At 41.4% G+C, this 14,652-nt stretch overlaps 1 protein-coding gene across 5 annotated transcripts in view; it reads right to left on the reverse strand.

Moving 5' to 3' along the window:
• LOC118330241 (pleckstrin homology domain-containing family A member 7-like) overlaps positions 1–14,652 on the reverse strand; it is a 126,238-nt gene that overhangs the window by 16,024 nt on the left and 95,562 nt on the right. For all 5 annotated transcript variants that reach the window (XR_004796826.1, XM_035664716.1, XM_035664718.1 and 2 more), the window contains 5 exons: positions 14,155–14,255; positions 5,967–6,148; positions 3,151–3,705; positions 2,212–2,767; positions 1,090–1,173 (listed from right to left, as the gene is read on the reverse strand). Coding sequence is in view for 4 of the 5 variants with exons in the window: in XM_035664716.1 (XP_035520609.1) it covers positions 1,090–1,173; positions 2,212–2,767; positions 3,151–3,705; positions 5,967–6,148; positions 14,155–14,255 (1,478 nt within the window). In the remaining variant the exon portion in view is untranslated. The remainder of the gene's footprint in view (positions 1–1,089; positions 1,174–2,211; positions 2,768–3,150; positions 3,706–5,966; positions 6,149–14,154; positions 14,256–14,652) is intronic.

Below are 14,652 nucleotides of genomic sequence, written 5' to 3' on the forward strand. Positions count from 1 at the left end.
CAAGGAAGGTCTTTCCATGGAAGGCTTGCTGAGATATTTCACTCTGGACGCTGAAGTGTTGACAAACAGATTGACAGACAGACAAACTGACCAACCGAGCCATCTAAAGATCCACGAATAATGGACAAAAATATTGTCAATAAGAAAATGTTGAAAAGTCAAAGTACAAATTATTCTATTTGTGAAATAAACAAAAAGAAAATAACTATGGTGGAAATGATTTAAGTGTAATGCAGCCCTGCAATATGTTTAGTGGCAACCTCTACCAGCCCATGGTAAAATGACGGGTGGGCAGGCAGGTGTGTCGCGGGGGAACCCCCACCTGGGTGCTGAAAGGGCTCAGGGGAGCTGAGAGTCCCACATGTCCGAGGTGGGACACAGGAGAAGGGACGGAGCTGAGAAGGGGGCTGTTGCTAGTGGTGGTAGTAGTGAGAAGTTGGTTGTGGTGGTAGGGCTCTTTGGGACCGTTGAGCCTCTGGAGCTGGGCTAACGTGTGCTGACGTGCAGAGGCCATCTTGGCCTGATGCCGGCGCAGCTGAATGAGGAACAGGGTGAGCTCCTCGGGCTGTCAGGTACCACAGGACATTAAATCTGGCATCAAAACTAACCACACCAAACTTCAGTGAATTCTATTGTTTTAAAAAGGTAACCTTGCTTTCACAGCGCTAGGAGCCAGTTTTTTTGGGCAACAAATTGAACTCGCAAAACCACCTAAATTCAGGAGGATTAACAGTGTTGAAACAAAGGCAGGACTCAGAGCAACACACTGTACATGATAAGCAATGTCTCCCAAATGTTCAGCTACAGCCAACTGGCTCGTGCTGACTCGAGGCTAATCAAGATTTGATAAATATCTGTTAAAATTTAGTTGTAGTGGAGAATGAATATTCTTCTGGTGACTGATTAATTGAGTGTCTGGCAGTGTGAACACATTAGAAGATATATTACTGGACTCTGTAAGCAGACCACGAGACAGAATTACACATCACTTCCAATACAGCCCTCTTAAGCCTTCAAGTGCTCAAAATAGTATAATTAAATATGTGGTTAACATATATTATATTTTAGGCTTTTATTTGTAAGACATACCGTTTTGCCATGTAGGCTGGGTGCACTGACTGTGTGTGTGATGTAACCAGATGGAGGCATTGACCGTCTCTCAATAGTAGCAGCCTGACAACACATAGAAATAAACACATTATGTATATAAAAAATAAAAATCTAATTGCAGACTATGTGTGTTAAATCATTCACAGAATAAAGACGACCCAACCACACAGAATAATCTGAATAATGAACAATCTGCTATCTCAACATAACATTTTCATATCACCAAAGGCTACAATTCTTGTTTTAGAGGCTACATGACATTGATAACAAAATACTGTATTGTTTGTTATCTATGGGCAAAATTAGGTTGCTGGTGGATGTGGGGGAGTCATTGTAAATTAGCATATTTGTGTTTTTTCAATCAAAGTCTAAGTTTGCATAACCGTGACAAATATACATACACATATGTGTGTGTTTGTGTGTGTGAATATACATGTATAAATTATTCAATGTAGTATCTCTACAGTTAACAGTTTCTTGACTGATACAGTTGAGGTAATATAACAGACTAAATGCCTTAAGGATATGTCTGCCATTGTACCCCAAGGCACTAAAACAATTATTCTGTTCAGTGGAGCATAGTTCCAACATCCGCCCTGCAGAATGAGTGACATTGTTCTGGATGACAAACTATTCTATTTCATATTTTGCACTTGACAGTGGAAAAAAAAACATTAATGGTCTTAATCTTTAGGAGAACACAAACAATAGGTAAACAGTGTGATAAAATCAATGCAACAGAATGCAGTGACAACAGAAAATAATCTGTTGTCAACCACATGACATTCAATCTAATGTGTCTTATCAATAATATCTATACAAGCTACCATTACAGTACCTATCCTTCATACATCACAGCCTTTCTACTGTCACTTTTTCTTTTTTGTTATTTATTATTATTTTGTTACATATTCTGGGTACACTTTAATATTTATCAGTTGATTCAGTGCTGTGGAGCTACTGTCAGAATTTGGGTTGACTGTTCTGATCTTAGTGTGAGCTAAATGCCTACAATATAAATATAATGCCAAAAACTGCAATTGCAGTCTTGATTTTAAATTTGAGTTTTTTGTTGTTCTGCGTGTGCCAGATGATATTTACCTTGAGCAGCTGAGATTTGGTCCTACGCGGGGAAACAGAGAAGGGGATGTCTACCACTGAACTATCTCCCACAGGCCTGACTGTCACCCGTTCAGCTGGCGTGTGTGGCCTCCGCGTGGGCGACAGGGTTCTGCTGGTGCCGGGTGGAGGCCCCGGTGGTGGGATGTCTGCAGATGAAGGTGGTACAGACACACAGCGGGGCGGCCCTTCGGACCTGGGTGCTGAGGAGGAGGGAGGCACAGTGGATGGGGGGCGGGGGCCAAATGGGTACTCTGGGGCCGGAGTGTAGAGTGGAGCTGTGGGGCTGCCGTGACGGAACTGGTGGCGCTGCTGCCACTCGTACAGCTGCCAGACGGTGTTGGACCCTTGGCCACCCTGCTCAGGGGTGAGGCGGAAGTGGCTTAGGCGGTCCTGGGCGTACTTGTACTCGCCAAGTCGGGCAGGCGTGGGGCTCTGGCGAGGAGTCTTTGGCAAGGTCTGGTATGCGTCCATGGAGGTGAACTTGTGCTGGGTTGGTGGTGTGCGGCGAGGGAGAGTATTCTCTCTGGATGGGGGGCTGTGAGTAGGAACAGCAGGACAAAAAATGATGTTTTTTCACAGCCAATAGACAGAATATCTAATATCTTTAGCTGAGCTAAACTTAGCTATAAATTGCTTTCAGTCCCTTAGCAAATCATTTGTGATATTTTGTAAAAATTACAAGCTCAATATTTTCCAATTTGAGTCGAGTTAAAGAATAAAATATTGCACAGTGCAGACCTGATATGTTCATGACAGGTTGGTATGTTCATATCATGTTTAATCTGAAAGCAAAGGTTACTGGAAGGAACTCTACACTGTACTTATACAGTACATTGTATATTTGTAATATTTATATACAATAAAACAATAAATAATAATTTGTATTTTCACAAAATAAGATCTATGAAAGTGACCTACCCTTTGTGCTCAGCCTTCTGCACTTGGACCCACTGCTCCACTTGCTCCAGAGTGCTCTTCCTCTGCACATGTTTGTGTGTGTCAGCAGGGGCCACCACTGGGGCCCTCTGGTACGTCCCTGCAGCGATCCCATTGGGCTCCAGGATGGGGCTGGGCGTGGAAACGAGGCCGTTTCTCGTGCAAATGCTGGAGGGCAGTGTTGAGGCGGCTCGTGAAGGTGCCCGGGATGGAACCCTGGACACGGGTGCTGAGGCCGACACGTTGTCTGACTGTGGGAGGGCAGAGGGTGCAGGGTTGGAGGGGAGGGAAGTGTGTGTGTCCATTTCCAGGGCTGTACTTCCAATGGCGTGCTCCAACATGGTCGTGGCAGGAGATTCTTTGTGGAAGCTGCAGCGCTCGTCTGTCTCGCGGTGTATGGGCTCCAGGAGAACCTCGTGGACGATGGGTTTCGTGGTCTCAGAGTCTGGGGTCTTGGTCTTATGGTGGTTTACATGGTTCATCTGCGGGACAGCATTCTGCTGCAAAATACTGAACTTCTCTAACTTGTCAGATGGTCTGCGGAGAGTAGAGATGACATAAAAAGCCCAGATAAATGTTGGCCGCAAACTGAACACAACAACATTCATTCTGATTTAAAAAGGACATTCAAACTGTTTTCCCCTTAAAGTTAATATGCACACACACAATTTACAAACAGAAAGATTAACTTAATTTGAACTGTGATGGATGTAATGGACATTCATGGGACTAACAGATTAATTTCTTCCAAAAGTCTTTGTGTTTGATCCATAATCATGACCATTATTTGATTTGATTGCTTTAAATTTATTTAGATCATTAATTGGTTTCAGAACAGAAAGATTAAATTGATGTATTGTGTTTTCTTTTTGTCCTGCTGTGTGCTTTTGTAGCGAGGTCAGCAAGTTATCCGGGCTGTTCAACTTGCTTATGTCAATATTTTTCAATTGACAGGTTTAGGATTATGATTATTCTCCTGTCTACCACACAACTCTTACTTTGAATGTTTGGATAAACCTACCCCATAAATGAACTAGTAATGAACTATAGCAATTATCCTGACTTTTTTTTAAACTTCTCAATGGATTTCAGTGTCTTTCACTTAATATGCACCGATTCTGTTTCATTTGATCCCTCCCCTGATATCCCATGGACACTGTGTTCCATCATTTCAGGAGTCTTAGTTCTTGTTCCATGCTGAACTGAATTAGAACTAGATGAATGTCACATAAAAGAGAAACTTTTAGCTTCAACCCAAACTTTAATGACGGGGCTAAACCACACCTACACCACACAGACCATTTTAAAGCAGGGCAGATGACAAGCAAAGCCTTGTAACCACAACCAGAATTTAAACTCATGAATGAAATCCCGTGTGAGAAGAAGCTAGAGAAATAGTCAGATCTCTGAAATTCAATGAACCGTACAAGTTTACTTTTAAATGAGTTAAACAGCCTCAGGTGCCGGCAAACTCACTGCCAGCAGCTGGTATCTGAATATATTTAATATACTTTAGCACTATGATGACAGGTATTATCCCATTAGATTGTGCTAAATGGCGCATAGAAGGCATTATATTTTATATTAAAAGTAGCTTTGCTAGCAATGTATCTAGCAAGTAACTAAACTCTTTCAAAAGAAGTGCAACTTTTCAGCAAATAGTAATGCTACTGTCATAGTTTCTTCAAATAAGAAAATCCTAAAACAAGGGGTGAAAAATAGGTTTAAAAAATGCCCAAGTGGAAGCTGTCTTCAGCTACATTTCTCTTCTGTCACTCATTAACAGCTAGTGTAGTCTTGTGGGATTTCCCCAGCCAAAAACAAAAAATAAAAACTAAAGAGTATAAACTGCGTGTGTCTGAGGCTGCCACTGAATGATGGGACGTATTTGATCTGTGCCACCTCCCCCCGTCAACACATGAATAATACATGAGGGAGCGGCTGCTTGTTCAAAAACAGATTTTCACAACATCAGAATGTACTCTTTGAAAGCAGGCAAATACGTCCAAAAAACACCATGCTCATATGCTATAGCTTCAGGACTGATGGATCTGTTACAGCTGTAAAGCAGAGTGAGAATCAGTGTCATTTACAGTGACAAAAGAGACAAACAAATGACAATACTTTCTAGGAAGTATGTGTGTATAGGATATAACAGCTATAGCGCCTACTTTAAATTATTGACTTTAGTATTTAAAGTATTAACGTCATCTCACACAATCGCTTAGCACATTTTTTTTTTATGGACTGTGCTTGCAAGTATTAATAATTTCATACACAGTAAAAACTGTGTTTAATTACAGATAAATAAATATATATAAACATTTTACAACAGTAAAAGGTTCATGAACTAGCTGTTGAGTCAATAAAGTTTAACAAAGTATCAAAGTATGTTTACAGAATTACAGAATATGTGTATGTTTCTGTTGGCCTATAAGTGTGTTAAGTACACTAATGATTCTTAGTGTAATCCCAATTAGGGATGGGACATTAATCAACCTTAGATATTAATAAAAATACAATAGCTGACAGAAGCTTTCGCTTTAAGCAAAATACTGGCAACAGACACAAGGGGGAGCTCATGGCGTACGGTGGAGACATGAATGTTTTGTCAGCAGAAAAAGAAAACGTAATGATCTGGAACTTATCTCGAGCCTTTTTATAAAATAGGTCAGTGTTCTGTGTGAGTACGTTGCTGGTATGCTACAGCTTCCTGGTTAGGTCAATGAATGCTTGTAAGGTGTGTGTTCAGTTGGTTCAACAAGATACACTGTGTGTATATGTGTCTGTAACCGTACCTGATGAGAGTGTCAGAGTGGTTCTGCATCAGTGTGGCATGGTTCATGGCCCTCAGCCAGGTGTTCATGTCCTCCTGGGTGTCAGCGCTGAAGTAATACGTCCGCATCCCACTGTGCTCCGCCTGCGAGCCAATCACAGAGCTCTGCTTGTAAATGTACGAGCGCATACCAGTGTGGCTAGCCTATAGGAAGAGAGAGGAGGCTCGGTCAGTGGCGTGGTCAGACAAACAGAAATCAGCTGAGAGACGGTGCGTTGAGCTTCAGCTTTGGTCAGAGAGACAGGGAGATATCATGCTGTCCAACAATAGAAACAACATCAAGCACTGACCAATACAGAGAGAGCCAATGAAAGAAACCACACAATAGAAATACAAAGACAAAAATGCCAGCCAGTTAGGACCAACAAAGCCACATGTTTTGACCAATGAGAGGAAAGATTCTTCAGTACAATGGAGAATAGAAAATGGGAATGTCAGACAAAAGAACCCCAAAGTCTCCTCACAAACTTGTTTTTTCCTGCTATTACAGCTTACAAACCTACTCAAATAAAACAAAAGAGCAAATGACAGTTTACAAATGTAAACAGTATAATAGCTTTTCATTTATGTTGTTATGTTGCTGTATTTTCTACAGTATACTTGCAAAATAAGGAAGTAACATCAATCATAGTGGTCTGGCATGGAAAAGTAGTTCTGCAAAGAGGCAGCGTGAAATGCAAACCTGATTAGATTCCACACCCTGACAAAGTAATGGTACTCTGTGATTTAAGTGCTGAGCTCATGACATGCATATTCAAACTTAAGATGGATATTTCTTTGTATGCGCAGTAAAAAGACTATTATTCAGGTGATCTAATACGTTGTTGTCAGTATGTGACAGTCAAGAGCACATCTGCACTATTTCCTCAAAGGATTTAAAGATGCAATGTATCAAAAGAATTGTACTGTACTGTACTGAACAGAAAATGTGATTTGTGATGTTGCAGAACCATTTCAAGCAGAGCCAACTCACATCTAGTCTTACTGACCGATGTTTAACGGCATACTATCAGTTTTACTCTTTGAAACCAATCTGTTCAGTGCAACAGTTATTTTGTGCTTTTAAGATGTACTAATCGGTTTATCTGTGTTAACGATGGACACAATGACTATGTTTAAAGTAAAAACGGTTTTCACAGTGACAAACCCACAAAGAATTATCACATGAAACTTTTAAAGCTGGTGAACAAAGTGGAGCATTTAGCAGCTTAAAAGACAGATATTAGAGGCGACCTTAAAAGAGCTAAAAGAAAAGTAAATATGACTTATTTTCCAATCAGGTGGCCAGAAACCGTTCTTTAATTGAATGTTTATGTTGCTCCTGTAAAAATAAGCAAGTGTTTGCTTGTTCCGCTGCCCCCAAGTGGCCAAAAAAATCAATTAATATATCTGAACTGATTTTTTTTAGTACCTAAACAACAATTTCCTTCATCTCCCAGAGTGCATTTCACTGCATCCCAAAGAACATGATGAGAAGTAGTTGTATTCTGTTCGAGAAGTTGGACAGAGCAGTAATACTAGCGATTGCACAGTAACTGCAGGGAAGAAGAAGAGTAATTTCCAGCCTAAGGAAAATGAGTTTCTCTCTCAAAAATCTACTTGTTTCTGGCTGCACTGCATTTTCGTCTACTGAGACTATCATCAGTAGAGAAGTTGGTATCTCTGCTTCTCCTACTATGGATATTTCTGCCTAAAAGTTTGTTGAACTATGCGTGTCCAGAGAGAATCCTTGAGAGGCTAACACCAAGATGTTGTCTGTTTGATAATTCATATAGTCAGAAAATGTTCCTGCTACTGAACTTGTTTTCAGCTATGCTGAAAATATCTCAACATGATGTCAGTGATATTATAATTGGCTAGCTATCCACAGGGATAAGCTAACACGCGATCAAAACAACAGAACTGAACAGGAAATTTAAGGAACACTACACTAACAGCTGTTTTTCAATTAATAGCATTTTAAGTGTTATGTATCCTTGATAAAGATGTCCTTGCTTTAAAAGTGGGGTTATTAGAGGCCTTTTAAAGTGAGTTGCACTCCATTGAGCACAGCTCTATAAATGTCCTACTTTTCCCTTTCTGTCCTTCCTTCCTTCCTTCATTCTGTGTTTGGGACTAGAAGACAAATGAGAGAACCCACTCAACAACAGATGCATGCAAATGAAAAGCAATTAAACACTAAATCTTCCCTACCCTAATTCATTCACTGAATAATGAATGCAGGATAATATGTGTGTGTGGAGTGTTGTGGTGGGATTCCACTATGGCTACAACGCGATCACTTCGCTGATTTGGTTTATATACTAATAAAATGAGTGTGATTACTCATCAATTTAGCTTTTTGTCTGCAGCTTGAATCAGAAACACACAAAACACCACACCCACTTGTGCAGTTCAATGTATTAAACAAGTCCATGAATAATACAAAGATTGGGAGGACCCCTGCTGTTCTAACCCTGTTACTATAAACTAAATAAACCCCAACACACAGATGCAGACATGTACACTAAAAACATAAATGCTACCATTCCTACATCCCTCCCAGGTTCCCTAAGAGCTTAATATGCAACCTCCCTTCTGAAAGCACTGCTGTATGGCTTCTTAAAAAGTGGCTGCTGCTGTGCACTAATACAATCACAAATATAATGAAAAATAAAAAAATATGATTTCTTTACTCACTCTGCTTAAGTATCTACTTGACCCTGATCCTAGTATATATTTTAAGATCTGAGGGTTGATTACACCACTCACTTGATTCGTCCAAGTCCAGATAACCTTGTGCACTAACCTAGTCTCACCAGAGAGGGTGATACTCAGGTGGATGAGTAGTGGGGATGAGTATGCATGATTGCACTTACAATATCTGAAGGTAAGCAGAGGCTAATAATTTCTTCTTCCAATTCGGAAACATTTCCAGAATTAGAGGTTTCCTTTTGCAAACATATTATTCTTATAAGCAGCCGTTCTAACCAGAACAAAAAGATCAAACCATATCCTCCATAATCTGCATTGCTACCTCTTGCATTCAGAATACAATTTAAAATCTTCCTCTTGTTTTACAAAGCACATGCTGGTCTGGCTCCACAGTACATCTCAAACATGCTGTCACTTTATAACCCCATTAGATCTCTCTAGTCATGGATACCACCAACAGTACACTGTAACTACTGTGAAAGCTGTATAGCTGTCATAGCGTAAAAGTAAGAATATAACTGTGCTGGTTGAAGCAGGCCAAAAAATTCCAAATAAAAATGTGTAAGCTATGTTGTGATATAATTTAAGCTGACCACAGGCACCATGTAGTACAGAACTAACTACAAACAACTAATTCAGATCTGAAGGAGATTGCATAATGATATGTTTCCAAGCTCTTTCTTTAACAGAAGCCAGAGAACACAAATATCTCAGTGACATTTGGAGACTACAACCATCCTTACACAACAGGCCATGTTAAATGCATGTATGTCCGGTATTTTTCCCTTTTTGTGCTCAGGAGTCGTGTGCTGTGCATTTGCTGTCTTAGCACTTGGTCAATAGAAGTGACATTTTATTCTGACCCTGTCTCCTTAAAGGCTTTCTGATCAGCTTAATCCGCTAGAGTAATATTAAATGAAAGTCTGCAGACTCTTTGACCACAAGGCTATCCAGAGGAAAACAACAGACTGGGTCCATAAACAGTGCTCAGTTAGCCTGTAACTGTCAGGAATGGTGATGTGCTTAGGTACATTAGAGGGCAGGTAAACTAGTTAGCAATCACTCACACTTTAAAATGAGTAGGAGACGTATCCAAAAACACCTAAAATCTTGACGAAAGATATAACAGCATCCCCAGGAAGCAGCTGTCAAAACACGCCTGCTCACTCACCATCAGCATTCTGACAGACGGCCTCTTACAGCCACAATGGGACAGGCTTCTTGAGGAGAGAGAGGACCGTGCTGCTAGTCAGATGTTTCTGCACGTGCAGAGACACTGGCGGGTATGTGCAGTGAACCCACACAGTACAGAGACATAGGCAAATATTTGTACTGTAATATCTTGAATAAACTGAATTCAGAGCCTAATTTAGATCATAGAAACTTTTACCAAACACTAAATCTACCTTTAATTTTAACACTAAACCCAAATGTGTGAGTGAAGACTGGCCAAAAATAACTTCACGTCGCAGACAATGTCACACCCATGCGACCTCCACCAGACCATACACACGTTTAAAAGCCCTGTCGATTTCAATCTCATATCACCAGTGTTAATTTTTCCCTCTTTTAGCTGCATCAGAACACACACAAACACACAATAGCTACAAAATCCAACACGCCAGCAGTGGTCTAAAATAACATTAGGAGACACTTTAGCTGGAATGCTGAGTGGGTCATTCAGTTCTGAGTGCGTGACCGACACACCTACACACTGAATCCATACACAGCTAAGCCCCTTTTTCTCTCTGTGGTTTGAGTCTGTGTGGGAGTTGGTGGCAATTTTAAGGGTGTTCCTGTTTTCTCCACTACATTGTTTAATGAGGCTTTATGGGAAAATATTAAAAGTCCCTCTCTCCATTTCTTTCTGTCCTCTATTTCACCACGACTAGCCCTCATGGCTTCTTCCTTCCTCTCCACCTATCGCTTCCTCTCTTTATTCACCCTTTTTTTCCTAGCCCTAATCACTTCCTTCCCTTTGTGTGTTCTCTTTCGCTCAGCCTTTTCTTTTTCTACAAACTAGAAAAATATCACTCACTTCTTGCACTCAGAAAGGCTTACAATAGTGTTGGCTCTCTTCCGCTGGACAGCCCCAGACAAACACACACACTCTTGGTCCGGGCGCTATTTAAAGAGTCATTGTGCTCATAAAGATAAGCCTCAGCAACCAGGGCACCACAAAGCTCCTGATAAGGTACATTCTCCAAAATTTGCAACTGTAGAAATTGAAGTTACACTGAAAAACATCCAAATGGAACCAACAACAGATTGCGGAAGCCTTGGTTTTAAATCCAGCCTTTTTTTTAGAAAAAACATTCAGTGTTCCTACTTTGTTTCTTTAAAAAAAAAGTCCTGTTATAATATAAGAGTTCTCTCTACATCAAAGTTCCCTTAAGCAGCAGATGCTTTGGAAAAATAAACATTTGAGTGACTGTGGGGTTGCATAGTCTGCGTCTCCAGTAAAAGATCTCCTACAGCATTATTTTTTCAGCTCTTCATTTCTGGAACAGTAGTGTTAGGTGACGTGAGTTTCCAATAAAGTGAAGTTTTTCTCCACGCCATCAGAAAAACTGCATGCTGGTACAGTAGATGTGACAGATGGAGGAGACAGCAAGAGCAGCACATAGATGAACGATAAGCCCCACATCAGATAAGCCAAATACAAAGATTCATATTGAAGGGGAGAGAGGGAAGGACGGGAAAAAAAGACAGAGGAGGGATTAAATAAGAAAGAGAACACTGAAAGAAAAAAAAAAAAAACACGACCACGTCAGCCACAAGGACATGTTATTCTCAAAACATGCAACCAACAAAGGAATATACAAGGCTGCTGTATATTCTGTCATGTTTGAACCCAAAAACCACACCAACGGTAGACAATAATGATGTATAACATTTACATCTGGCAAAGCGAGAGCACATGAGAGGGTAGAGTACCTATTTATGGGAGGACTGTCACTGGACGACGCGACACACTCACAGGGAGGGAGGGAAGTCCCAGTCGGGCAGCCAACCAATTGGAACAAGAGAGGGAAGAGGATTCGGTGAAAAGGGGAAGAGGAGTGGACGGTGGGAGGTTGTCGAAGCTCGAAGATTTAATTTGTGGGGTCATGAAGTGTTTAGGTCGATTTAGTAGTCAACGGGTGCAGCATTCACACACTCAAAAACCATCATATAATACCCACCCCATCAGGCTCGCTCAAGTGGCAAACTGGTCCTGCTGGCATGGGTTACAGACCTGGGTGTAGCAAATAGTTTAAATAGGAGTTTGTTTTAACCTGTTTTGGTGGGGTTTACTAAAGTAGGGCACTTATCACTCCTGTGGTAGAAATCTGGGTTTTAGGAGCCATTAAGGAGGATGTCGGACATGTGTTTTTATGTGCTTTACCTCTGACTGCAACCAGCATCACCTTGGGGTATAATAGTTGAGTGTCAGAAGTGTGAGGTGTAACTCTGTTACTACACCCAGCAGGGATGTCACTTTGCACTGACCCCTGGAGTACACTTCTTCTTCACTTCAATGTCTTATGTCCAGTGTGATAGTAGCATACACCAGCTGGTGCTCTAATAATGAGGTAACTGTAGCCCTTAGTCAGAAGCAGATGTCTTCAGACGACTGTACACAACTTTCATAGGTTGTTTCGACTCCTCCAGTTAGTGGCTCGACCACTGCCCATCTGCTCCTGACTTGCAGCTTCTCTCCTATTCCTCCCCATCCAGCAAGAGGCTCTCTCTCTGCTTCTTTCCCTCTTCCCCTTCGCCAAACAGAAGCTGCAGGGAGGCCTCTGAAACTGACCTAACAAGGAACAGCCATGCTGGTCATCCTTTGTCTCTGCAGTCCTGCACTTGAGATTGATATTTTGAGGCTTTCCGGTCATTCTTCAAAGCCCTCCTCCAATGGCACTTCAGCTTCCGTCCAACATCAACCTTCATGTGCAAAGACTTTCCAATATATGGTGGGTTTAGGGATGTGGGAAGTGCCTGGCTTGGTTACCTTCTGAACAAAGCAGGAAGCAGAGTTTTATCTGCCTCTCCCGCTCCAATGTATCAGTTAAGACCAGCAAGACTTTGTCATGACACCACCAGCCTTGGGTTAGAACAGTTTTGAACCCTGTCAGTATGTGCTCCTGAGTCCCCTTGCTACTGCAGAGTAACCAGCTGGGGTCTTCCATCAGCCCCGTCAGGGAAAAGAATCATATACTGACCGCAGTAGGAATGAGATACGGAAGAGTGGTCTAATCTCCACAACTCTGCCCATGTTACCTTCCTCATGAGTTGCTCCCACTTAGACCAAGACAGCTTTTGATCTCCTCGATTCCTCCTCGACGTTCCTCACTACTTCCTGAATCGTGGTCTGCTTGTCCCTTGCGTTTCTTCTTACTCCTTTTGGTCCAAAGACTTTTTTTTAACAACTTCAACATTTCACTTCAAGTTTAAAAGTTAAATTCAACTTGATGACTGACTGACAACAAAAAGCAGATGGCTGTGTCTGTGGGACCTAAAAACATTGTGCAAATATCTGTCTATGCATACACCATTTTTAATCAACAATACAATTTTTAAAGCCTAGAATTAGAAGTACTCGCAGCACATGCGGGGAACAGTGTTGTGCATGCTGCACAGTATGTCTGCCTCTTCACTTCACACATGTCCGGTTTGACTCAAAAAGACTTGTGCCTGAGGGAATGGAGAAGCTTCATTCCATTCCAGAGGAGCTTGTCTGTCTCAATAAAAACACTGACAGACATTCAGTGCTAATAGACATCACTACAACAGGTGGTGAGTGCTTTACAAAGCTGAGTGGTGGCTGTGTGATAGGCAGGCAGGGTTATGACTGTAGGAAGATATTGATCTGTTTTACTAACTGCCATTACAAAGGAGATTTCAGAAATCATCATCGAAAGCAATGATTTACAAACTATTACAGATAATTGATGAGGAAAATAATCCAGTTTAAAGGTCCCATATGTAGAATTTAGTGGCATCTAGCGGTGTAATTGCAGATCGCAACGCCCTGTATTCAATGCCACAAAAACTGAAGTTTTTGTTAAAAAACAGATGAATACCCAATGTGAAGTTATATAACTGCAACATTATGCTTGACAATATAGCTCAGGGGCAAATAGTCGCGTGCCAGGAAATCTGTTGGTCGGCATACAACAGGTGTCAGTTGGAAAGGAACACTTTACTTTTTGATGTCTCCGTCATCAAACCACTTGGTGGAAACTTGTCAAACGTGCTTTAAATAGCATGCCGGGTATACATTTTAAGCATATGTGCACCTCTTCATTACAGAAGAAATCATTCCTTCCACTCCATCTTTTCCAATAGGAGACATATAGGTGGACATACACACACACACACTATAACCCAAAACAAAAACAAACAAACAAAGAGAAAGTAATTTACATATATGAATCAAAATAGAGTAGTCTTTAGAAGGAAGACAGGCGTACCTTAAAGGCATACTTGCGGCTGATGTGGTCCTCAGGTCCCACGGGTGAAATGACATAGCTGGGCAAAGGAATACTGCCTAGGACCAATTCCTCTCTGCTGTCTGGGATGAGAGAGAGAGAGAGAGAGAGAGATGGTGGGAGGAACAAGGGGAGGAAGGGAGGGAGTGAGTAGATTATCAGGGTGAGGAAGGTGAGAAAAGGAACGAGAGATAGATATGGAGGAAAGGAAGGAGCAAGAGTATAAATATCACTCATCACCCACTAATTTCATCACTGCCTGCCACCAGTATCATACCACTCACATGCCATCATTCAAACCACGGTGTTGTGCCAAACAGTAAATGACCACTCTGGTATCCCAGTGTCACAGAGCTAAAGATGGCCTGGTTCAACTGGCAGCCAGCCGTCATTCCTATGCATCTGCCCATCCAGTGTACATGCTGGTGGAAAAAGTACTGTAAATCTGCACTCAAGTAGAAGTATAATATAGTATAATAT

Source organism: Morone saxatilis, unplaced genomic scaffold (genome assembly GCF_004916995.1).
Source record: "Morone saxatilis isolate NCDOM2014 unplaced genomic scaffold, NCSU_SB_2.0 Contig2, whole genome shotgun sequence".
NCBI classification, from domain to species: Eukaryota; Metazoa; Chordata; class Actinopteri; family Moronidae; genus Morone; species Morone saxatilis.